Source organism: Cydia strobilella, chromosome 7, assembly GCF_947568885.1.
Source record: "Cydia strobilella chromosome 7, ilCydStro3.1, whole genome shotgun sequence".
NCBI classification, from domain to species: domain Eukaryota; kingdom Metazoa; phylum Arthropoda; class Insecta; order Lepidoptera; family Tortricidae; genus Cydia; species Cydia strobilella.
In genome coordinates this window covers 19,727,396-19,754,975 of record NC_086047.1, presented here as the reverse complement: position 1 = coordinate 19,754,975, position 27,580 = coordinate 19,727,396, and the positions used below count along the sequence as shown (strand labels likewise).

At 39.1% G+C, this 27,580-nt stretch overlaps 1 protein-coding gene across 2 annotated transcripts; it reads right to left on the bottom strand.

Annotated features, from left to right (window-relative positions):
- Positions 1–1,027: 1,027 nt before the first annotated feature.
- LOC134742638 (pseudouridylate synthase 7 homolog) lies at positions 1,028–27,580 on the bottom strand. 2 transcript variants are annotated; one of them, XM_063675816.1, is made up of 12 exons: positions 27,091–27,570; positions 25,315–25,525; positions 24,079–24,220; positions 19,609–19,729; positions 10,319–10,507; positions 8,596–8,770; positions 8,026–8,205; positions 6,592–6,727; positions 5,817–6,189; positions 4,776–4,924; positions 3,615–3,761; positions 1,028–1,187 (listed from the first exon to the last, which is right to left on the bottom strand). In XM_063675816.1, the coding sequence occupies exons 1-12, from the start codon at positions 27,393–27,395 to the stop codon at positions 1,033–1,035; spliced, it is 2,283 nt and encodes a 760-aa protein (XP_063531886.1). In that variant the 5' UTR covers positions 27,396–27,570; the 3' UTR covers positions 1,028–1,032. The 2 variants fall into 2 exon arrangements, with proteins under 2 accessions (XP_063531886.1, XP_063531884.1); XM_063675814.1 differs by lacking the exons at positions 1,028–1,187; positions 3,615–3,761; positions 4,776–4,924; ... (4 more) ...; positions 10,319–10,507; positions 19,609–19,729 and adding an exon at positions 20,841–23,270 and having other exon boundaries at positions 27,091–27,580.

Here is a 27,580-nt window from a genome sequence, read left to right as displayed (position 1 = left end):
AAAATGCTCGTTTTCCCAGAGATAAGACCTAGCTAGATCGAACCCCTTACAGCAAATTTCATCGAAATCGTTAGAGCCGTTTCCGATATCACTGAAATATATTTCGGTTATATCGGAATCGGACAAGAATTCGAAGAATAAAAGGTATAAGAAACATAAGATAACACAAAAAGGACAAAAAAAAGTACCCCTGACGTACCAGTCTCGAACCCGAATCCTCTTGCACGTATTTCCACGAACATACCGCAACGCCATTGCAGCATACTTACACTGCATGAAATTGTCTACTACAAGCATCACGGAAACACTGTTTGCATGTGTGAGTAATAGTAGGAAATAGCATGACAGAAACACTCTGTCGACTTTAAAAGTGTTTTTTGCACTAATGAAGTATTTAATGTTTATTATAATAGTTCAATATTTATGTAAAGAGTGCGCTAAACATACTTTTAAGTATACAGATACCAACACTATTCCACAAAAAAATAAAACCTGAAAATTTGCGAAAGTGACGCCATCTAGCGGGGTTTAAGCTTTGGGTAACCTAGTCGAACCACCAATCTGAATGAGCAATCGTTTCTAATAGTAAATGGGAAGAGCAAACATTTTGCTCAAAACAAAACGTTTGCTCAGAAATCTAAGTTCAAACGCAGTTTTATAATAGGGGATATTACTGCAATGTCCTGCCACCAGAGTGCAGCACTAGCCTTTTTAGTAAACCATAGAGTAACTTATACATACTGTACCTTTAACAGGTTTTTGACAAGTTTTCAGAGATAATAAAATATGACATTGATGCATCAAGGCGGTTTCTTTACAGGGGAAACGCGAATCCGAAATTTCGCTATCTGCCTCACTATCATTTTCTCTCGAATATGCAAGAGTGACAAAGATGTTAGATAACAAAATTTCGATTTTCTTGTTTCGTGATAGACCAGATTGTGGTAGTGGCGCCCCCTAGGCAGAGTTTCGCGTAATATTCCCTATAGAGGAACCTAATTCGAAATAAAACGCATACTTATTTTCAAACATTTATTCTCCCCCTTTCGCCCGTTTGGCGTCACCATCTTCAGATTCCAACTTTCTCTTCGCCCCATTTTCCTTCTCGCCTTCGTTTCCGTTATTGGGACCTTCCGATTCTCCAGCGTTTTCAGATGACGCTTCGTCGCCTTTGGCATCTGATGTTTCTACAAGAAAAAAAAAACATGAATTACTTCCCTCGTGAAAGAGACGATTTCAAAACAGTCTGATATACAGTCATCAGATATATCACTAAACTTTTGCGTTTTGAACACATATTTGTGACGTTTTCAAGCAAAACGTACCACATTGTCGCTTACTATAAGGGCGAAAATTACTTGTATGCTTATACGAATAACCTGTCACAGCATCCTTATGACAAGCGACAATGTGATACCTTTTGCTTGAAAACGACATATTTAATTTCACGAACGGGTCTATCGCGATTTAATTTCATTGTTTTTACCTTGAATTCCGACGTTTCTGCTAGGTTGCACTAGTTGTGGTCACGGAAGACACCACACACCAACGAAAAAATAACCGGCCAAGTGAGAGTCGGACTCGCGCACGAAGGGTTCTGTACCATTACGCAAAAAACGGCAAAAAAATCACGTTTGTTGTATGGGAACCCCCCTTAAATATTCATTTTATTCTGTTTTTAGTATTTGTTTAGCGGCAACAGAAATACACCATCTGTGAAAATTTCAACTGTCTAGCTATCACGGTTCATGAGATACAGCCTGGTGACAGACGGACAGACGGACAGCGGAGTCTTAGTAATAGGGTCCCGTTTTTAACCTTTGGGTACGGAACCCTAACAATGAAATTAATTTGCGGTAGACCGGTTCGTGTAATAAAATATGAGTCATAAGATATATCGGAGCGGCTGAGATGTTTAAAACTATCCGAACACGCACTTGACACCTCTGTCAAGGAGTTAGAGTGCGTATTCGGATTCGGTTCATGTTAAGATATTTGTGAGCACTTTGGCCGCCCCGATATAAATATCTGATCGCGACTGTAGCATTCTATGGTCTACATTGTCTACAACATCAGTTCCACTTCACAAAATGGTTATTACTAAAAAAAATACACAAGAATTATTAAAATTACTTAAAAGTAACCACATCAGGAATCACAAATGGCACCAAAGTCGTCGTCAATAGAACTTGCGAATAATGTAAACAAACATGACAGATTTTGTTAGCATTTGACACATAACCTAACATTTTTACCATGGAGACTATATAAAGGGGCCAAATCTCTATGTATGAAAAGTGCCCATCAAAAAACAGTAATTAGGCGGCGCCACCATACACCGAAATACTACCAAAACCAACCTACGTAATTTGGTAGGGTTATTTGTTGCCTTATATGGTTCATGTTATAATCGTGTCCCAGAGCCTAACTAGCGCCACCGGAGAGATTAGGAACTATTATTTAAAGCTGAAAGCGGTCACTTTTGCAACAAGAGAGATAAGAGATTCAGCCATAAGAGATTGCGATCCTTTCTATACCATCCATATTTTTTACGAAAGTTATTTTCCCTGAAATATTAATAGTTAACATTTAATTTAACTAAAAATTTATATAAATAAAATATTTAAGTATAAGTAAGTATTTTAGACTGTTGATAAGGTCATGGTTATCCTTTTAAAGAGCGGGATTACGAAGTAATGAAGGTAAAATGTAATGTTTACATTGTTTGCAAGTTCTATTGACGACGACTTTAAGGATAGTATTCCATCTGTCCAATATCTTGATCCACTTGTCTTACAAATAGTGACGGCCAAAGTGGCCAAATATATTGTAATACACCTGTTCTCAAAAATGAACGGCAAAGTCGACGTTGCCGGTTAAAAAGTAGGTCGCGAAGTGCGTTGTTTATGGTCAGTCAAAAAATTAAAATGTTAAAAACATTGCAGTCTCGATTTCGGGACTGCAATGTTGCATACAAATTCCATTATTTGTCGAGTTTCAAACTTTTTAAAAGTTGAAGTGGCCATATCAAATGCAGGCAAGGTCCATTAAACAGCCAAACAGATGATACACATGAGAAAAATACACTTCAATTTATAATTTAAAAAATAAAACGGCGGCAAAGCAAATCTTTTGTTTTTTTTCTGTGAAAATATATACATGAGAACGTTGCTTCTGTAAAATATTTCTATTATATTTGCATTTATTGCGCCATTTCTGAGAAAAGCACTATATATGACTCGGCTGGAAGGCTACTTGCTGGCTTCGGATTCAATTAAACGGACTCCCAAGGTCGTCCGTTTAAAACGAATCCTCAGCCAGCAAGTAGCTACTTCCGAGCCTCGACAATAATGTACTATTGTTACCGTAAAAATAAGGGCATGTTCCGATATATTTGGTCACTTTGGCCGTCACTATCTATTGGGTGCTGACCGTACTTGTCTACCTGTTAATGTGATAAGGTCAGCGTCTGTCTTCAAAAGCGCGGTAATAGAAAGTGACGGTTGCTTATCAAGTGGGGATTGAGGACTGTCCTTCATACGATCGTAGGCCTCTAAGAGCGTTTGAAAGACATTTAGATCCTTTTGTAATGGGAAGGAAATTGAATAAAATACCTGTGGCGTCAGGTTTCTTGTGGTAGTTGTTCTGCAGCGCCTGGTTGTCTCCCGAAGTGTCGACTTTCAGAAGTTCTCTGAGAGCCATGGTCGCGTAGCAGCTTGCCGGGAGAGACATGCTGAGGAGTAAGGCTTTATATTGGCCATCTGGGAAAAGAGAAGTAGATAATATTATTGGACCCAGATATCGCCCGGAATGGAGAAAACGGACAAGGAGAGCCGACCACAGATGATGGGAAATGGCGCAGGCAGATGATGATGATATAATATTATTGGACATCCAATACCAATAAACCTGGTCCCAGCAGCCCTGTTAGCATGAGTTGCGTTCTTCGCGATACTTCAAGTGCCGTTTAGCATGAGGCGCGAGAACGCAACTCATGCTAGACGGTCAGAAACCCTTATTAAAGCTTTTTTTATATGTTTAGTAGAAAATTCTTTCCGGAATTCAAACCCAAGACCCCTACCTTTGTAGGTAGCAGTAGCAATGCTTCAAAGAGATTCGTAGGTAAACCGAAGCTAATTTAGAAACGGCGCTCAACTGTCTAGAGAATTAAGGCAAGCCGGTAAAAATCGAGGATTATAGACGCCCCACCAGATTTGACAGTTAATATTGGTAATAAGAAATAGAAATAACAAACAAATTCATGAATCATTGTGTATGTGTAATCTATAAATCTATTACGCGTGATGCAACGAAGTAATTTTTTTTAGGGTTCCGTACCCAAAGGGTAAAAACGGGACCCTATTACTAAGACTTCGCTGCCTGTCTGTCCGTCTGTCACCAGGCTGTATCTCATGAACCGTGATAGCTAGACAGTTGAAATTTTCACAGATGATGTATTTCTGTTGCCGCTGTAACAACAAATACTAAAAACAGAATAAAATAAATATTTAAGTGGGGCTCCCAATGCTCCCATACAACAAACGTAATTTTTTTGCGTAATGGTACGGATCCCTTCGTGCGCGAGTCCGACTCGCACTTGGCCGGTTTTTAATTTAAAAAAAAATACGTTTATTACCAGACACAATTTTAAAATGGTACAGCGATGGAAAAAAAAACACAGAAACAGAAACATTATGGTGTAGGTAACTTAAACTATTGATTTTTTTTATATTTTTTATTTATTGATTCAAACGAAATTAGCAGTTGTCTTATACCTGGTGTCTCCTTAAGTGTGACTCCTCTTATCTCGTCCATATCAGACAGGATCAGATCTTCAGTAGGCGAGTTGTATCTCACGAACGACCACGACATGTCAATAGGACGGGTAACTAAACGACGATATGCGCCTGACATACTGAGACTCCTGAAAAAAAAACGAATTGATAAAGTATGGTCAGCATCAAATAGATAATGACGGCTAAAGTGGCCAAATATATCGGAACATGTCCTTATTTGTGCTATTTTCAACCAAAAGGGTAGTTATTGTCGCTTGTCAGTAAGGCGCTATTTCCATATAGCTTCAATTAGAAATCAACCTTATCGACAAGCGACAATGTAGTACCTTTTGGTTGAAAATGGCACATTTTTACGGTAACAATATATTTGGTCACTTTGGCCGTCTTTATTCGATGTTGATTGTGTTACACATTTTTTTAAGGAGAGAAATGAGGGCATCCAAAATTCTGATAAAAAAGATCGCAATCACATTTATTCAGGAGGGCAGCAACCTGATCCAGTGCTACTTTACAAAAGTGTTCTTAGGAGACCTTCTCAAACTATTTAAATAAGACGATTTACAGACTTCACTTGAAATTTACAGATTTTTTTTATGCCAATCGATTCTTTTCTCTGACCAGGATCAAAATGTGCTAAAAGACCAACCTAGGTTAGTGCCCTAGAAAGACCACAAATCAAAGAAAATGTTTTACAGTACATATGGTGCTACTTTCTCGCACTAGTGCGTAAAGTGCACTTTTTGTGCATATGTCGAAAGTTTAAAGGGCCATATGTAATGTAAAACGTTGTTCAATACACGTGCGAATAGGTAATTCGCAACTCGTGTTGATTTAAAACACTCCCTGCGGTCGTGTTTTAATTTATCGCCACTCGTTTCGAATTTTCTCTTTTCCGCACTTGTATCTTAAATAACTATTTCGTACACCGTATGTAAATATCTGACATAAAAAACAAGGTTAAACAGTATAATCTAAATAAATGTTTAATCTTAAGATTTATTCCAACGCAAGAAAACTTACTTAATTTTATTTTTCAACTCCAAAGTCAATCCATCCTTCTTCAACAACTCTTCATAAAAGTCGACCATATTTTGCGGATAGTCTATAAAATATCCCGGCAAAGGCATTATAATGTCCAATATACTGAACTGCCCGCTATCCACGTCTTCTTGCGATAATATTTTAACTGGGAATTTCACTGGTTCTTTTTGCATTCCTGTTTTGTTTTCTTTAGACTCCGTAGTTGAAGTATGGTCGCCATCTTGAATGTCGCCGCCATCTTGGATAACGCCGCCATCTTGAATGTCAGCGCCATCTTGATTAACGCCACCATCTTTATCGCCGCCATCTTGATCGTCGATGTTTTCCTCGTCGCTGTCTTCGTCTATGTCATCTGTTGGAGAAATTACGTTTTGAGTCTTTTTTTTTATTTTTCTGTACTTGATTTTTTTAAAGAACGTTTTTGAGTTGAATAGGTTCGACAGCCGGTTCTTAAGTTAAAATATTGCAAAAAAATTTATAGTTTCTTGCCCAAAGGGTAAAAACGGGACCCAATTACTAAGACTTCGCTGTCTGTCTGTCTGTCCGTCTGTCACCAGGCTGTATTTTATGAACCGTGATAGCTAGATAGTTGAAATTTTCACAGATAATGCATTTCTGTTGCCGCTATAACAACAAATACTAAAAACAGAATAATATAAATATTTAAGTGGGGCTCCCATACAACAAACGTGATTTTTTGCTGTTTTTTTTGTGCACGAGTCCGACTCGCACTTGGCCGGTTTTTTAAACTTACCGTCGACTTCTGTGAGCGGCACGAGGTCTCCAGCGGCGGGTTTCAGTCCGAAGCGTTTGATCCGCTCCGACACCGCGCGGTTCCACACCATCGACTGATACGAGTGTATGTATAGTAGGCGAGTGTTGCGGGCCAACTGGAAAAAGGAGTTTAGTTATTAAGTTAAATGAAAAGTTAACTACCTGAAAGAAAGCTCACGACCTTCTAGAAGTCCATTTGCTCAAACTAAGCTACAAAAGCTAGTATCATTGGCCTTTTCGTCTATTGCAGACGATTTATGGTGTAACACCGGAGAGACACCGTTTTTGGTGGCTGAATAGACCGATGCGAGACCGTCATGAACTACCACAGGCCTGAGAAGAGAGATTTGCTGAAAACGGTACTGAGACGCCTTGTCGTCGTTTTTTCCTCTTGTCAGCAAGTGCGGCGAACCAGGTCTAATCGCAAAACTTGCGACCTTCCACATGTTTGCGCCATTCCGTCCGCTGTCTATATGGAAGATGGAAGGCAATCATGTCTCTCTTTGCGCAATCTTTAAAGCGAAGCAATGGACTCCCAACGTTACGTTTTGCATTCGCAACCGCACCATGAAGAACACGACGAGGTAATCGAGAGGGTTCCATCCTGTGCACATGCTAGTAAGACCGTAGATTACCATCACTCCATAATGTAATAACTTTTACTTTTTTTTATACCGTAAGGCGCTTAACGAAATTTTCTATTCTAATTCGTAATGGTACTGAGATTTCAATTTATGTAGTAATTTTAATTTAATAATTTATGACACCTCGTACAGAGCTCTCGACATGTTTTTAGTCTGGCAAGCTAGCGTCTCCGACAGTCAGTTCTATACTTTTATTAGTCCAAACAGGCAGAGTCAAGACCATATTTTAAATTATTTATTTCATGATATTTACACACATATTGGGAGGTTTTTTTTTTTCATTTAGTAAACAGAAGATCTGTTTTGCCTAATAAATAAATATTAGGGGACATCTCTCACAGACCAACCTATCCCCAAACTAAGCAAAGCTTGTACTATGGACGCTAGGCGACGATATACATACTTATATAGATAAATACATACTTAATACACATGGAAAACACCCATGACTCAGGAACAAATATCTGTGTTCATCACACAAATAAATGCCCTTACCGGGATTCGAACCCAGGACCATCGGCTAAACAGGCAGGGTCACTACCCACTAGGCCATACCGGTCGTCTGAATGAACATTAAAATTATGAAAACGGATTATATCGCGTATATTGAATTTATAATACATCCCGACGTTTCGAACCCTTTACAGCGTTCGTGGTCAACGGGTGAATCCGGGATGTATTATAAATTCAATATACGCGATATAATGCGTTTTCATAGTTTTATTTTATGAATAACTATCGCGGTAACCGAAGACAATATTATTACATACCTTATTGAGCGCTCCCAATAAGTCTTTAGGCTGACTAGCCAGCGCCTTCAGCAGCCGGAGCTCTATACTGTTGTGCGCGCGCACGCCGGCCGCTAAAGCTGCGCTTGCGCCGTGCTCGCGGTACTGTTCTAAAGCGTATTGGAGCGGACCGGGCCGGGGCCGCAGGATTCCGTTTATCGCCTGAAATAAAACAAAAACAAACTACAGTACCGGCCAATAATATATCACCTCCATGTTTTTACGGTATAACTTTTTTAGGGTTCCGTACCTAAAGGGTAAAAACGGGACCCTATTACTAAGAATCCGCTGCCCGTCTGTCCGTCTGTCTGTCTGTCACCAGGCTGTATCTCATGAACCGTGATAGCTAGACAGTTGAAATTTTCACAGATGATGTATTTCTGTTGCCGCTATAACAAAAAATACTAAAAACAGAATAATATAAATATTTAAATGGGGCTCCCATGCAACAAACGTGATTTTTTTGCTGTTTTTTTCCGTAATGATACGGAACCCTTCGTGCGCGAGTCCGACTCGCACTTGGCCGGTTTTTTTGTATTACTTTTGACTTACCTCCTGAAACTCCCCTTTGAGCATGCTTTTCCCAATTTCATAAGTGGGCGTGTCGGCCCTCGTGCCGAACCGTTGTAAACCGTAGTAGTTGATGAACCCGTTATCCTTCAGCAGCTGGCAGGCTTTGTCCACTGAGTCGTCGGCGGCGGTCACGTTGCGGAGGGCTATGCGGAATCTGCAAAGCAAATAAATCCTTAGGTATAACATTTTAAACTCTCGCGTTTAGTACACATAATGACATTAATCCTTAGGTCATCTAAATGGGTGGAACTATTTCTTCCAGTTAGCCGACTGAATCTATACTAATCCATACTAATATTATAAATGCGAAAGTTTGTCTGTCTGTCTGTCTGTCTGTCTGTGTGTTCCCTCTTCACGCTTAAACCGCTGAATCGATTTAAATGAAATTTGGCATAGAGATAGGTTGAGTCCCTGAGAAGGACATAGGATAGTTTTTATCCCGATAATCATCCCTTAAGAAAGTAAAAAGCGGGGTGGAATTGAGATAATTAACGAAGTGCCTGCTAATTTGTGTGTATAATATGCTCAAATTTAGATTGCTATGAGATATTTTCCAGGCGCTATTCTTACTCTAGCTGCGGTTACTAAGTCCACGCAGACGAAGTCGCGGGCAAAAGCTAGTATTATAAATGCGAAAGTGTGTCTGTCTGTGTGTTACCTCTCCACGCTTAAACCGTTGAACCGATTTAGTTGTAATTTGGCATAGAGATAGTTTGAGTCCCGGAGAAGGACATAGGATAGTTTTTATACCGAAAATCATGCCTTAAGAGGGTCTAAAGCGGGGTGGAATTGAAATAAATGAATTGCCTGATAATTCGTGTAAGCAATTTGTGTGCTCAAATTGAATGATTGCTATTAAACTTTTTCCAGGCGATACACTTACTAGCCGCTGTTACTAATTCCACGAAGTCGCGGGCAAAAACTAATAAATTATATGATATGATACGTGCCTATAAAAATATTTCAAATCTAACTCACGTATCTATGTAAGTCGTCGATGTCGGGGTGAAGACCGCCAGGCTAAAGCGGGATCGGGCTGGATATGTCTGCCTTATGCATGATGACAGATGGGTCAAAATAGTCACTAGCCGGCATCCACAGCGTAGTCGGGGCAGAGGCGGACCGAGAAAGAGATGGCGGGACGATTCGGATGCGTTCCAGCGGGATCGGCGGGATCTCGCTCAGCACACGGAGGATCGGAAAGGGAGGCCTTTGCCCAGCAGCGGGACACACACGTAGGCTAATAAAATGTTTAAGGCCGTTCCATCGGTTTGCCGCTGTCACTGTCACATTTCGCAAGAAAGAACGGGAAAGATCATGCGCCCCAGTGTCATTTTTGAACGAATTTTGTCGTTTTTTAATGATTTTTAAAACGTTACCTTACAATATCGAAATTCGAAAGCTATAAAATTATAATTTAAGTTAAGATTGTTTTTGTTTTTTTTTTTGTTTATAGTATCACATAATAAATAACCGAGTAAAGTTGGATTAAAAGTCCGAGTTAGAGGTTACTTTGGGAATTAATTGTATCGAGCGAAGTGTCATAATTTGTGTATCGGAAGCTATGATATTAAAGATAATATAGTCAAGAACTACATATATTTTTTTCACGTCTACGAATATCAACGCCTCTTAGAAAAACATGATCATATAAGGACATTTTTCGCCTTCTAGCTCAGGGAACCGCCTTAAAAAAACTCACCTATTGCCCTTGAGCATGCCCAGCTTCAAATGCGTGTCGCTGAAGGTGAAGTTCCCGATGTGTATGTCGCGGAGGTGTAGCGCGGCGCCGGCGAGGCGGCGCGGGTCCAGCTTGCGCGCCGAGAACCACTGCGAGGACTTGGCGCGCCGGTCCTTGGTGCCCGCGTAGCCGAGGCAGGATGGACGGAGACTGAATAAAACTTACAATTAGCTACATGCATAAATTTATTTTTATTTTTGGATTCATAATTTATATCGTTGGAACACCGGAAATGATAAAATAGTACATTTTACAACTAGTGTGAAAAGAATGTCTTTTTACCACTAGTACCGAGGTATATTGCCAAGAGCTGAAAGTTTTTTAATACAATTGCGACGTTTTTTAATACAATTGCGAAAAAATAATAAATTAATATATCATTAGTAGAATCATACCACCAAACCAAACCAAAACCAAAAGTACCTATACAGCCCGCGATACTTGAGCTGCCGCAGCCCGCGATACCTTCATACTCGTGCGCGCCCCGGCCGCGGCCGCCGCGGGCCCGGCGCGGGTTGCTCAACGACACCGAGGAGTAACGAGTGAGGCCCTGTACGGCTACCATGAGTTCCGTAAATGACAGTCGAAAGTGAGAAAGTTAAGGAAAATGTATGGAGTAATTGTACAGTGCCTCTACCGGTCACGTAAAAAACTAAAAAAATCAACTGGCACCATGAGTCACAAACGTTTTAACGTGAGTTTTCGATACATGCCTAACTTCACACCTATAACGTTCTCTTTCTAACTATATAACAAAAACTGAGCCAGAATTATTCTAGGTAAATACTTTACGCCGTTTACGCGAATAAACGTGACAGCTGTCATCGAAAAATACGTGCGTTTTCGATGTGACATTTTCTGTCAACTTAAAAACAACAATATTTGAACGAAATATTTTTATTCGGATGTTTATTACCGTTTTATCATGTTACAAATGCATTTCCGTCTTTAAATTATCGTTTAAATGCTTAGTTAATCATTGTAGTTTTATCACTACTTACCTAAAACACACGAAAAAACAGAAGTATTTGAACGTACGCTAAGAGTGTCAAACAGTCAAACAAGAGTGCCCGTTTAGAAAATAATATTAAAATAAATAACTACACTGTGTAAAGTTCGGTCGAATTAAACGCCTTATAGTAAAACTTTTGTTCCTCCAAGAAAACAACCCCACAAATATAATGATGGAGTGTTATTGTAAGGCCTAATCCTATCAGACAACCTGCCATGTCTGTCCATCGATGTCTTTATGATGTCCCGATACCTTTTCAAAATGCAAGGTAAATATACCATATGATTAGTGACTAATGTATAAAGTATGAATGTGTATAATGCTTAACGTAGGTAGCATTAAACTTACAACTAAATAACCTATAAACTTATTCTTTTTCAGGAGTATAACAAAAATGATAGTAGCTGATGAAACTTGGAAACTTAAGTAACAGCTATGGAACTGTATGATCACAGCCACATCATCTGATGTGGCCGAATGTGCAGTATTCTGGATGTGACTTGGCCAGTAAACATCATTACACATTCAGAAATTATAAAAACAGGAAGATATCTGAAGAATATAGTGTTATACAGTGCTTTTTAAAAACTAAATAAGAACTAAAAATATGTTGGTAGTGGAAGTTAGATGTATAGTTGATAAATCACCTAAACCTGAGTAATCTTTAGGTACTTTAACCGCTTCGAACTACATATCAATGCAATTAGTAAATAAAACAGGCCACAGGCAACTGGAAATTCTAAAAATGTTATATAGTCATAGAGGTAGATTATGCTAGATATTTAACTTTGTGAACACTTGCTAGAAAAATGATGTACCTTCTGGAACGCAACAATATTTCCAAGGTTGTAATAAATAACAATAAAATGAAGTGGTATTTTTTGTTTAATAGGTTTGTTGCATATTTGGTAAGTATGTACAACTAACAGTAATAACTACATCTCATACTAACTTCATATATAAGTATATAAATAAGACTATATGAGATTTGATAATTTAGATTATCATAGTAATACCATTTTTGTTTGCTTTTGCGTGAATCTAATCTGCTTGTCATTAGACCCAGTTCACACATACAGTTTCTGATACAGAAAATCATGTGTAATCAAAACAACACTATGGTTTAGCAAGAGGTGCATAACATTTAAAACTCGCGTTTTGAACACATATTAAATTAGGCCCCATTCGCACGAGAGCTTAAAAAGCGTCGCGTTAAAACCCGACGTTGGAGCTTTTTTACCGTTTCTGATATTTGTGTTCATATGAACGCTTAAAAATCACTTGTGAGTCGTACTCCCTGCAGTCCCTGCCTTGTGGAAGTGTAGTAATAAAAACACGCGTCATTTTTTAAGTAGTTTATTTCCGTATTCCGGTAAAAGTGGTCGGGACTCGATTTCTTGAATTAATAATTCGGGATCGAGCTCCCACATAGTTATTTGTTACGAATGGTACGATATGCGTTATGTATTCAAACGCGTCTCGGCAGAGCCATGACGATTGACACCAAAGATTGACACTCGACAGCCATCTGACAGCAGCGCCGGCGCTTTTATAACGCTTGTGGGAACAGATACACGGAGTTCCGTATGCTCAATTCAATTTACGGCCAACGCTCAACGCCGAAAATCGAACAGTGCTCGATAAAAACCGGCCAAGTGCGAGTCGGACTCGCGCACCGAGGGTTCCGTACATTACACAATTTAAACAATGTATTTTTGTATTTAATTTTGTATTTAAACAGTGTAGTTACAGGGGGGGGGACACATTTACTACTTTGGAAGTGTCTCTCGCGCAAACTATTCAGTTTAGAAAGATATGATATTAGAAACCTCAATATCATTTTTTAAAGACCTATCCATAGATACCCCACACCCCACACGTATGGGTTTGATGAAAAAAAAATTTGAGTTTCAGTTCTAAATTTTTTTTTTCTATTTTTGTGTGAAAATCTTAATGCAGTTCACAACATACATGTACTTACCAAGTTTTAACATTATAGTTTTTATAATTTCGGAAAAAAGTGGCTCTGACATACGGACGGACGGACAGACAGACAGACAGACAGACATGACGAATCCATAAGGGTTCCGTTTTTTGCCATTTGGCTACGGAACCCTAAAAAGCGCCGCGCTTAAAAACCGCCTTCGTGTGAATACATACATGGTTATCCATTTGTCATTCAAACGCTTTTTTAACGCGCGTTGAAAAAACTCTCGTGCGTATGGGGCCTTATTTACCGACTATTGTTGGTTAAACCAAATTGGCAGTAAATAAGAACAAAAAAACTATACTCATCCTTTTCTTTTGGGTGCTAGTACCAGTGAAAGACAAAGATAGTATGATTCTCTCTGTCTATGTTTGAAATGAGCATGAATCTAGATTCATGTTTGACAAACTATAGCAATTTTATTTGGTATGAAGTTAGCTGCATAGTTCGTGTCTAATAATCAACTTCAAGTATATTATTATTTAGTCGACGTGGCCTTGTTCAGTTACGCGTTTGTACTTACAATAAAATTTGTCCTCTAATTTGTTTGTAAAACTTATGAAAGTGGCTACATTAACTATGGATGAAGTCGTTTCTTGTGAAGGGAAGGGATGTTTCCACGTATTACTCAACGAAGGCAAGGTAAAATCGTTAAACTTTGTAGAAAAACGGGATATCATTTCCGCGCCAAAATCAACACACGACTTTTGTATTCTCAGATAAGTCAGTCGCATAAGAGAAAATTCTGTACGGCCGTTTACAAAACACAAGGGATTGTTGTTGCCTGCAACTTGCAAACTTCGGTGTTCGCGGTAGGCCCTGATATGTTTGTAAAATTATATCTAGTAGTAGTATGAGTATGCCCTGTGCGCTATGATTAGCTGGCCTCGATACGCTAGGAAATTCATTTGAGTACAAAGAGTGAAGATACAGTTATTACGAAAACATAATCTTTCGGCTTCCCTTACTCCAAAACTCTAGGCACGCCACTGATGATTTAGCCCAGAATTTTGAATTCAGAGAATTATAAACATTATATGATACCTTAAATAATATTATTAATATTAAATTAACAATAAACACATACATATATACAAGAAAGTAAATTACGTTGACCGCGTAGACGTGAGTAAATATGTCAATGTCAAAACTGGTAGTTTGCTAAGGATTTCGATAGGTAATTTACCGTTTACTCATACGTTTGATATTTAGTTCTTTAGGTGACACCTAGAGGCGCTGTACAATACTCCGATATAATTCTTGCTCTGTTTTTTAGTATACTTAGAAAGGGTCAGCATCGTTTGCAGTGGAGTGAAGTTGGGCACATAATACGTAAACCGACGTAAATATGTGACGTACGGCGCGTTTATTCACTTAAAGTAAGTGAAATTTACTCTGGCAACTGATGGTAGAGGTACTGGTACCTGCTCAAGCTAAATTACATTTTAACTGCGTTTCGAAACTATAGTTTGGAACTAAAAAGTAAAAAGCACTAGTTCGAGAAATTGAGCTTCTCGCACGCTACGCAGCCACAAAAAGTACCACTTTTTGAGCAACTGTATTAAAAATACTTTTGTAAACCTTAACATTATTTTATAAAAAAAATATTTAAAATGTTGAAAATTTTTGAGCGGTCGAAACGCTCATAATTTTTGGCGCGAATTCGACAGAGCGTGATGACGTCACACGTTGGGCGGCCCGACTGACGTTTGCTACTAATGACACTAATCTGTCGAACGCGTGACGTCACGTGGCGTTTCGAGCGTCTCGCTCACTAGCTTTTCGCGGGCAAATTTTTGTACTTTTTATTTATAATTTTAAGTAATTAAATGGTAATTTAAAAACGGAAATGCATTTGTAACATGATATAAGGGTAACAAACATCCGAATAAAACATATTTCGTTCAAATATAAACTTCATGCATGAGGCTTATTATTATATGTATACATACGGTAGGACCTAAAGTTTATAACAAAATCCCGCTAGAGCTAAAACAGATAACTAGCGACCTATGTTTTTATAAAAAACTTAAATCTAAATTGGCGTCTGATGCATACTACACGGTCGATGCCTTTTACGATACCTAGCACTGTACTAAGTGGATAAAACTTATTATTATTGAAAAATATATATATATATACCTAGTCGGCTCATAAGTTCTGTCATATACATAGTATCAAATAAAATCAAAAGTTTAAGTTTATTCCGTATAATTTGTACAGCGTTTGTAAGCTTATAAACTAGAGAATCTAAATGTATAACATTTATTCAAAATGACCGCCATAATTATCTACACAGGCTTGAAGTCTTCGTGGCCAGTCGTCAATGGATTCACGCACCACTTTCATGTCGATATTGGCCACTGCCGTAGCAAGAGATTTTTTCAGCGAGTCTAGATTTGCATGAGGTTTTGAGCACACCTTTTCCTCTAAATACTGCCATATTTTATAGTCTAAAGGATTAAGATCTGGGCTAGAGGAGGGCCAATCTTCATGCCGTATAAAGTCGATTTTATTGGAGGCGAGCCAGGCTTGTGTAGACTTTGCCTTATGGGCTGGAGCAGAGTCCTGCTGGAAAACCCAATGCTGGTTTAGAAACATCGTATGGGATAGTGGTTTCACAATATTAGTCAACACCGTGTCTTGGTACACTTTGGCACTAGTTTTTACTCCTTTCTCACAAAAATGCATACTAGTGACGCCCGCATAAGAAACTCCCAGCCAAACCATCACAGATGAAGGGTGATGACCTCTTTGAATACGGGGAATGCTATTAGACGCTTCTTTACTATTGCGAGCGTACACTCTATCATTTTGTTTATTACAGTTTTCTTCTATGTCAAAAATTTTCTCGTCGGAAAACAGTATACAACGGTGCTTATTTTTAGCGTACTTCTTCAATAAAGCTTTAGATCTTTTAAGCCTTAAAGCTTTAAGCCGACCATTGAGAAGATGGCCAGTTTTTCGTTTATAAGCACGAAGTCTCAGGTCTTGATTAAGCACTCTTTTCACCGTGTTTTTGCTCAAACCCATCTGGAGGGCCATAACTTTTTGTTTCCTAGCGGGATTTCTGGCAATGCGTGCCCTAATTGCTTGTACAACCGCTGGAGTCCTAGCTGTACGCGGACGACCGCTTCTTTTCTTGTCATTTAAACTAGAGACCTCACTGTATCTTTCTATGGTACGATACACAAATCTTAGAGAGAATTTTAAATTTTCAAGTAGCTTAAAAATTTTAGTCGGCGAGTGACCACAACGATATAGTGCAATTATTGCGGTACGGCTATCTTTAAGCGTCCACTCCATGTTGAAGAAAACAGAAAATTGCAAAATTATACTACTCAAATATTTAATAAAGATTCGAAATTCAAATGCAGAACGGTTTTTGTTTTAGGAGTTCCAAATTTAAATTTTAAAGGCCAGTGACAGAACTTATGAGCCGACTAGGTATATATAAAGCAACTGATTCGCTGGCTCAGCCTTGCCTCTTAAACTATGTAATTAACAAAATAATTATAAGACTTACCATTAACTATTTAGCATTTGAATGTACCTGACTTGTAAAATTGTATTTTATGAATAAAGTCTTGAATTGAATTGAATATAAACTATATTAATAACGGGTCACTCGCGTATTTTAAATCGAAAAACGTCCGACACCGCCGCCGCGCCGGTCCGTCGCCGTCAACGCAAGCTCCTGATGAAACTCCTCGATACGGAGTGAAACATGTCGACCGTTTTTCGACTTAAAATACGTGAGTGACCCGTTATTAATATATTTTGTCTACTCGTCGAGTATAATCTGTGTATTACAAACCTTACTCTTTTCAACGTTGAATAGTCTATGGCACTTCCGACTCGAGCATAAGAATTTTATCGATACGGTTTAGTCAATTATAAAAATTTTGAAAAAAGAACTTCATTAATTTCGATAAAATATTTCTTGTTTAAGGAGACTCGATTCAATGCAAATTAGCCTACTTAAACACGCTGCGTCGCATCTGCTTTGTGATTGGTTGGCCAACAAAAACATTTTATTTTATGTTGGAGTAGAAACAATTGCTTCATAAGTCAGAAACGCGCATGTGACACTCTTCATATACCAACATCCATACCCTACGAAAACAGCTTAGCGTTGCTTGTTAGTCTCCATAGGCTACGGTGGCCAAAATCGAGAAAAAACTGTCTTAAAATTGAATTTAGCGCGGAGCAGGTACCAGGGCCTCATGAGTTACGAGGAGGTGTCGTTGACCAACCCGCCGGGGGCGCCGCGCGTCAGGCCCGGCGGCCGGGGCGCGTACGAGTATGAAGGTATCGCGGGCTGCGGCAGCTCGCGTATCTTAGCTGTATACTTTTGGTTTGTTTACCTATATGATTCTACTAGTTGAAAGTATTATTTTTTTGTCTCGTAGAAAAACTATTGTATACAATAGTGATATAATCAAGCTTTTCAATCTCGTACCTTAACTTAAGCAACTCAGCAAGCTCTCTATTATATCTCGATTGTATAAAATATTATAATAGTTCTGTGTCTCTCAGAAGTTTTGTTATTAAAATGTTTATAAGTAGAAAAGATCGAAACGCAAAACGCATACTTCATGTGCCTTAGGCTGACAAAATATAGTTATCTGGGAAACTACGCAATACCATAGTCCAGGGGTCGGCAACCGGCGGCCCGCGAACCGCTCGCTTGCGGCCCGCGAGCCTCCGGGGTACATCAGTCCTACGTCACTAAAGTGATCGAGTGAAAAAGAAAAGTCTTACATTTCAATTTAATCATTTGGAGTTGGGTTGGGTTATCACAAGATCTACATTAAATGTGCCGATCACTCAATATGCACAGACGTGCCAATATTACGGTAGTACTATTAGTTATTCTGTGCCAATATGAGTGTCTGCCTATCGCAATGTAAGAGCGCGTGAAGCACGCTGAATGTCGGGTTTCGCCCGACCTTTAAGTGTGGAGGGTTCGCTGTATGTCGGGCTTCGCTCGACCTTTAAGGGCGCCCTGTATGTAATAGCAGGCGCAGGCGCCCTGCATGTAAAAGCGCGCAAAGCGCGCATCGCTAAGTGTGAGGGCGCACTGTTTGTAAGAGCGCGCGAAGGGCGCTGAACAACTGTGAGGAACGCCGCAGGCGCCCTGCATGTATGAGCGCGCCAAGCGCGATGAATGTCAGGCTTCGCCCGACGATTAAGTGTAAGGAGCGCCGCAGGCGCCCTGCATGTAAGCGCGCGCTGAATAACTGTGAGGGACGCCGCAGGCGCCCTGCATGTAAGAGCGCGCTTTCGCGCGCTGAATAACTGAGAGAGACGCCGCAGGTGCCCTGCATGTAAGCGCGCGCTGAATAACTGTGAGGGATGCCGCAGGCGCCCTGCATGTAAGAGCGCGCCAAGCGGGATGAATGTCCGGCTCCGCCCGACCTTTAAGGTGTATGTAAGAGCGCGCGAATGGCGCTGAATAACTGTGAGGGACGCCGTAGGCGCCCTGCATGTAAGAGCGCGCGAAGTGCGCTGAATAACTGTGAGGGACGCCGCAGGAGCCCTGCATGTAAGACGATGAGGGGCGCCCTGTATGTAAGAACTCGCGAAGAGCGATCTGAATTTCGGCACTCTTTTGCATAAAAAAGTATATTAAAAAAAGTCCTTTTTGACAAACGACAATGTAGTACAGTACCTTTTGTCTAATAAATTTACGAATTATTAACAGAGTGCGGCCCGCTGCAATTTTGCTAACCGCTATGTGGCCCTTGGCTGCTAAAAGGTTGCCGACCCCTGCCATAGTCTAATATTTATTATAAAATTTTTTTTCATTAGACTATGTTTTATAAAGGAATAAATGAATGAATGAATTATTAATAATACATAGACAGCTAATCCCCTTGACATGTTCGCAACCAAAATACTGCTTATTTTCGTAGTCGACATCTATAGCGGATTTATCAGGGCCGAGTCTCTATTGTTTCTCATAAAGTTTTAAGTCATAATGTATTGTTTGTCCGCATTTTCGTTAGTCATAATTTGGTTTTTCCCAGAAACGCGTAACTTTTCAGAATTGCCATAAACCAACCTAACCTAACCTATCTATAGAATAACCTTACGACGACGAACGACGCGAACAGCTTTATCCCCCTCTTTCTTTTACCAACACGGAATCTCTATCTTTTATTCCTTGAGCGAGAAAATAGTCGATAGTTTATCGCTTCCTCGCCCTTGGTGGGACTAGTGCCTCTAGTGGCAAAACTGGGAACTTACTTCATGCGCAGTCGCTCGGCGAGGCGCTGCGCCGCGTCCATAGTGTCACAGTTTTCTTTGTGTAGAATGAAGTGCACGTGTTCGCCGCCCCAGACCCACTTCACACGGTTGTCTATGCGTACTGTAACACAAATAATATTATAATCAATTAAAATATCAAAAAGTTAGGAGAGATCTCGGAAACTTTTGGGAAACTTTAAGAGGGATTGTGCGTACCTAAACTAAAGACCTACTGCGAACATCGAAACCTAACCTGCCTTTCTAATAACGCTTACATACTATTCGAGTGATGTAAAGACAAATAGAAGAACGAACGAAGTGGTTCGCGGTAAGGCCGCGGACAGGACGCAAGCGGCGAGCGGGAAATCAAGGACATTCATACATTACGCTCGGCCAAATGTATGAACGGCTAAGGTTCTGTAGCGGGCAGACACTATATTAATTAGCTCCATGCATGAATTTATTTTTATATTTGGATTCATAATTTATATCGTTGGAACACCGGAAATGATAAAAATACTTTTGTAAACCTTAACATTATTTTATTAAAAAATATTTAAAATGTAGAAAATTTTTGAGCGGTTGAAACGCTCATAATTTTTGGCGCGAATTCGACAGAGCGTGATGACGTCACACGTTGGGCGGCCCGACTGACGTTTGCTACTAATGACACTAATCTGTCGAACGCGTGACGTCACGTGGCGTTTCGAGCGTTTCGCTCACTAGCTTTTCGCGGGCAAATTTTTGTACTTTTTATTTATAATTTTAAGTAATTAGATGGTAATTTAAAAACGGAAATGCATTTGTAACATGATATAACGGTAACAAACATCCGAATGAAACATATTTCGTTCAAATATAAACTTCATGCATGAGGCTAATTGGCGTGAAGTATGGGAACAAGTTTAAGTTTACGATGAAAGTCATAAGATGGTAGACGATGGAACGCATAAGGAAGAGTACGTAAATTGTAGAGCAGAACCTGTTTTTGGGGCAACACCTCTCAAAAAATTTGGTAACAAAAAAACAGAAATACATGAATAAAAACAATAGACCAAGAATTTCGGTACATCTATCATAGCTACTTTTTATTCAACCATCAGTGAGATTGACCCCAGAGAATTGTTACATTTCACATTGAACTAGTCTGAAAAATCAAATGAAAAACTTGGTAAAACCGGCATGTTGACAGCTTACCTTTTATATGTTTTTAAATTGTGCCTGTTCTGACTCTTAAATCAGTTATGGCTGTATAAAACCCCCACCAAAAGTAAAGCCATAGTAGTTGATGGTGGAGGTTATCTTGGTTACTTGTTAAGTTTGATAGAACGGGATACCTTCTCTTGGCATTCCCACTCTTTCTTTCTTGACATTGCTTAAACGCGTATTGACTCCGCTATCTAAGTGATATCTTAGATTCTGTTCGATTTCCAAATGGTCTTCAAATTCTTCATCTTCATCAGAAACTGAGTCAGTCCTTTCCAAAGTTTGATATTGTATTCTTACTCCTTGGTTGGTCATATGAGCACTTTCCACGCCTTTATGCAGATTCTGGAAAACATTTTGTGGCGGATATTCAGAAAAGAATCCTTTAGAACCTTCAAACTTCACATATACAGAACCTAACATGAAGCCAAGTCGGCGTTCGTGCTCTAAAATGTTTTTCACCAAACTCTCTGGTACACTAATAACAGCAAAAGTATCAGTCTTTTGTTTTTCAATCCTATGCAGTTTCCAACTATCAACTTCTGCCCAAGCATTCTGATACCTCAATGTTTTTACAATCAAAGTAAAGTCATCCCAAACACCAGGTAAAACTATACCACAGCGTACCAACGGTTCAACTTCTCTTTTGATCTTTATAATTATTTTAACTCCTGAAGAAACAGTTATGGCGGAACTGGTACGTTTAAGCCATGAAAGCGTGGCTTCATCTTCACACCAAAGACGTAAAGCACCGTTGGAATATATCGGTTTTCCTCTAAATATTGGACCAGGACTGTTATTTGATTTCCTGGCATCCTCCATTAGTCTCGCTTGTAATTGTTGCTGAAATTCTTCGGAAAGCTGAGGAGTAAAATATCTATTTAATGTTGTGATGGAAACTATCAGGCCCAATTTTACAGCTTCTGCATACGTTATATTTCCTATCGTTTCTGTTTTCTGTCTTTTAGCCTCAACACTATTATCAATGTTATCAACAAGGACTCTTTTACGTGATATTATCTCTAGTTTACTTTCTTTGGCACTAAGTTTTCTCCTCTTAATAGGATCAGTAGGTGGTATGACCTCAATGGTTCTTTTTCGTGATATATTCGGGTTTTCTTCATTTCCTTTAGGAGTACTGACTTCAAGGGCGATAGCTGCTTTCATGGTATTTGTGTTAGGAGTACTGTAAGCTGTGTTTCCAGAAGCATCCGGTAGGTGGGTATATAACGCAATTGTGTTCATCTCTATTGCTCGTCTTGCTTGTTTTCTAGCCTTTCGACGCTGTTTCCTATTTTTCTTTTTCTTTATTTCTTTAATTGCAGGTTCGGACACTGGCTTTATTGTTTTATTTTTGGGATTCTGAATAGTCCAATTAGCTTCAAGTTGTGCTAATATCGCGTCTGGTTCTGTCTGCTCTAAGACATCAGACACGGCTCGTGAATCGTCACTATCTATTATGATTATAGACTGACTATGACATTCAGACGTGTCTGTAGGTAAAGCCTCTAGTTCAGCAAAATTTCCATCAGTCAGTGTACCATCTGGGTGTGTAGATAATGTAGTTGTGTTAATCTCTATTGCTTGCCTAGCTAGTTCCCTAGCCTTTCGACGCTGTTTCTTATTTTTCTTTTTCTTTCTTTCATTAATTGTAGGTTCAGACTCAGACACTCGGTTTATTGTCTTATTTTTGGGATCTTGAATAGTCCAACCGGCATCGAGCCTCGCAAACACATTATCTTGTGGCTCTATCTGCTCTAAGGCATTAGATACTTCTGGTGAGTCGTCTTCTGTGACTATAGACTGAGTATGACATTGAAACTTGGCTGTAGATGAAGCTTCTGATTGGCCAACTATTCTGTCAGTCAATGTAACGTCTGGAGCGGACAAGTTAGTTTCCCAAGCCACTGATCTATCAACTTTTATACACGGCAAGGTACGGCTTTGAGCGGAAGAGTCTTTCCAAGGTGGTCCACTAATTCTTTCATCAAGCTGGGTACGGTATAGAACCTGTGCCGAGCTTGAAAAAGTCATTGGCCCAGCAACTTCTCTATCAGACAGGGTACTACCATGGGCCAGCCGCGAGCCACATATCGCAGTCACTGTTTCATAAACTCTTTCAGACTGGGTACAGCTTAGAGCCTGCGCCGAGCTTAGATAAACCATAGGTCCAACACCTCTTCCACTATGGCTATGGCCTTGCGGTGTTCTATTATCATTTGTAAAATGGGAAGTGACTGTAGAAATGTCTCGTCGTGAAAAGAGAGGCACTGTGGAAACAGCACCCTGTAAATTGTATGGCACTGTCGAAACAGCACCAATACATGTAGTAGACAGCATTTTGGCACCGCCATATGGATTGTGTGTAGAAACACCATTAAAATCTGTATTCTGGACTCTCATGATATCCTCTCTCGAAACTTGTATGAAGGGGTTTATGTCAGTTGGGAACCAGCCTGAAAACGAGTGAACTATTTCAACATACAGTCTGTGAGTTGCTAAAAAAAACAATTTTTGTTGTTAAAAACATAGTCATGAGTATTTTGAAATATGGTTTTGAACGATTTGTCAGCATTTCACACACTGTATGTTCTATTGCTGTTTATATGTACAGTTTTACGAAAAGTTATTATATTGTTATTTTTGTGCATGTATTCGTTTGTAAGATTTTTCTAACACAATATCATATTGTTATAGTAATAAATAAATGAAATGAAATGAATGAATGAGTTATCCATGCTACTATTTTTTATCAGAAAATACGTGAGGTAAATCTTAAATTAAATTAGTTTAGTGAGGTAAGCTTTGATAGGCAGAGTTCAGTTTTTTAATGCCACTTTGTACAGTCGCCATCAGATATATCGGAGCGGCTCAGGCGCTCACAATATCTGAACACGCCTCTATTGTCAGGGCCTTAAGAGTGCGTGTTCAGATATTGTGAACACCTCGGCCGCTCCGATATATCTGATGGCGACTGTACAAAGGTCATTTTACGAAAGTTGTCCTCCTTACCACTTGAGATCTCTTAATTTTTTTTTATTCCTCTAACTTTTGATGGACTTTGTATGACTGTAACGGAATCGATGGTAAAATTCGCTGAACGTAAGTATGATTTACAACCAGTGTTGGCCGAACGTTAATTGCAATTAACCATTAACAAGTACAAATTGAACCGTAAACTGTAACCGTCCGTTACGGTTTACGGTTACGGTTCACGTTTCGGCCAACACTGCTTACAACAGTTTAGATTTGATTAGAGCTTACCTCCTTTTCTGTATCTCTCAAACCGCACAAGCTTCTTGTCCCCATCACTGACGGTGCTGCCGACAATACTGTCTCCGAAGGCCTTTTTCACCGCATCATGGATTTTGGTCCTCTGCTCTTTGGACATGCCTGTCACGTCTATCTGTTGGTAAAATATGCTGATTATTTATTACTACAGGTCACAGACAAAACAGACTTCAATGGAAAGTGGATTTAAAATGGAGTTTAAACTTTATAATGACTTTTAGCAAAATTATTTTATCAACTATTCACTTAGCTATAGTTGGTAGTTACTTAGCCTATGAAGGAGGGCTTAAGTTTAGGCTGACATGTTTACCTAGAGTGTCCAAAGCCTCTATAAAAACTAGATAAAAAAAAAAACCTAGTTAGGGCATTTGTTTGTGTTTATACCAGGGACCGGCCCGCTATCCCTTATCGGGGTTTTATAAGGGTATTGCATAAGGCTTAACTCACCATACCCTTTGCCAGACGAAACCCTTTGTTTTGCTTTTAAAAACCCTTATATAAAGCTACCACATTTGAGTAATCGGTAGCCCAAATACCCTTACAAAACCCTTATCATCCGCTCACCAACACCTTGCATATTGCTTATAAGGGTTAGCCTTATAAAGAGCTTCCCTTTTAGCATATAAGCGTGCTAATTTAAGTCGTCTACCTTGTTCATAAAGCACACATTACTTCGAATCCGAGCGATCGTCGGCGGCGACGGTGGCGTTCTTTGACTAGGCACGTATTTTCTTTCCTTTTCATACACTACCGTAGATATATACTAATCCTGTCTCTTTCACGCAAAGGGAAACCTTTATAAAAAGCGCTTAAAGATAAGGGTAAGCCTTATTAAGAGCTAGCCTTATTTTTGGTTAGCTTTTCGGTAAGCGTTAGTCAAAGGTAAGGGTATGAATGGGCTTGCAGTTCAAAAGGGAAAGTCTTTCAATGTGTTAGCCGTGTTTAAGTGACGCCCATTGAAAGGGTTTTATCGCGGAAAGGGTTGTCCGGTCCCTGGTTTATATTTTTATAATTAGTAATTATTATTTCCGAGTTATAATAGTCTGCTTGTTTGCATTCTTTATGATATAAAAAATAATACTGTGGTACTAGGTTTATTTGTGCAAGATTATCTCAGGTTTGTTTCTAAGTTCGATTATTGATATGATTTATTTTATTTTACTTCCTCAAGCAAATTTTAATTAAAAAAAAACAAAACCAAATACCTACTTCAACCTTCTCGGTACTAGCTTCCGACACAGCCAGCTTGTTGATCCGGTCCCACTCATCCATTGGCAGGATCTCCACATTATACTTGTTCAGCAGCAGATCCTCATCCTGCTCTACGTCCTTGTCTACGGGTGGTTGTGGAGGTTTGGTATTGGTGAGCTTGGCTATCTCGCCTTTAAGATTGATCTCGGAGACTTGGAAATCGGAGTATCTGGAAGGGTTGTAGAAGCTTGATAAGCATTTTGTTTTTATATTTTATTTTTCATCAAGGGTCTGCTAGGCTTCTTGGAAGAGTTGGGTTGGCAAGAGTAGTGCCGACAACCCACCAAGCAAAATAGGCGCAATAATATGACGTCGAGTTGCGGAAACCAAGCCCGCGAAAACCTATAAACCTATATTCCAGACACAGTTCAATTGGACATTTTACTACACAAAGTGCCCAATGAGGGATACCGCGTTTAATTTCGCCGCTAGGCGCGCTAGTGTAGATGGAGGTCTTTCAAAATGTCAAATGCATAGAAGTTTTGGGGGTTTCAAGCTTTTTATCGGGAATTTTGACTCCTTATTCATAATTGTGGTAAATCTTTGTCCATCTTTGATTAATAATGGTAAACAATAAATGCTCAATAAATGTTAGTGTTTTAAAAAAAGAGTCATTTAAAATACATGGAAAATTAAATAGGTCGAAAAAAAATGGCACATTTAGATGTTAAGATACTTTTGTGTATATTAGAACATATTGATTTTATAAAAATAAGCATGGAAGAATTTTGAGATGTTTTTCTGGACCTACATCTACAGTGGCGCCAACTGGTGAGCACAACAACGATAGCCTGAGGGACTATTATTTTAATAGAAAATACACATATAGATTACTTAAGTATCTGGAATATAAAAACAAAGTTAAAAAGTAACCGTTCAAAATAGTAAGGAATACACTAGGATTGGACAAGTAACAATGAGATCTACTGACATTTAAAATAAAAATTCACATATGCAACTAAATCAAACTACAAATTTGTATTGAAAGGACGAGAAAGGGCTAAATAAGTAGTAGGGCCTTGAAGGAGAGCATAGAATAGAATAGAATAGAATATATTTTATTTGTAGTAATTGTACATCGTCATATTCAAAATTATTTACTTATACTCTAAATATAAACTAATTTTTAGGGTTCCGTACCCAAGGGTAAAAACGGGACCCTATTACTAAGACTCCGCTGTCCGTCTGTCTGTCACCAGGCTGTATCTCAGGAAACGTGATAGCTAGACAGTTGAAATTTTCACAGATGATTTATTTCTGTTGCCGCTACAACAACAAATACTAAAAAGTACAGAACCCTCGGTGGGCGAGTCCGACTCGCACTTGGACGGTTTTTTACTTATTTTTCCATTGTTACCAGCACAAACAAATATGCCTATTTGTACAATTTTAAACAACTACTATTATAATTCTACTATTTATTTATTTATGTATTTATTTAAGAAACAAACAGTATTTTATAGTTATACGTAACACTGGAAATTTTCTTAAAGCTAGACTTACAGTTTCCTTAATGAAAATATTTTAACATCATGTTTAATAAAGTTTCTACAGAGTAAAACAGAGCTATTTGTGCAAACAAGAACAAAAACAATAACAACAATAATGAAGAAAAAAAAATGCAAGAGTATCAGGGTGTTAACAATTAATTTTATTATAGTTCTTTTAATGTATGTCTATTGTCTGTGTGTTTACGAATAAAAACTATTCTATTCTATTTTATAATTGTCTTACCTGGACTTGATAACACCTAAAAACCCCTCATGGTCGTTGATATACTCTGTAACACCAATCTCCTCTTCCGACAGTCGCTTCCCAGGCATATCTCGCGGCGTTTTACCATAATTCTGGAACGGTTGGGGCGGCCCGCGTCCGCCATAATCATTCTGACGCCCACCGCGAAACCCTCTATTATTTCCAAAATTATGCCCCCTGTAGTTCTTATTGACCCCTCCCCTGGAGCCTCTGTCTCTGCCGCCGAAGCCTCCACGACCTCGACCGCCCCATGGCTTCCTATTACCCCAATTTCCACTGCTCATGTTTAGTTATGTTAACCTACAATTGCGTACAGTTTTGCTTAAAATAAAGCAATAAATATAGTTAAATTGACCGTATTTTAACTAGATGCATTTGTTAAATCTTTAATCTGCGTGGTTTTAATGCTTTTTGACCAAAAACACAGCGCGTCGAATTGAAATCGCCGAACAGCGAATCAACACGCTAT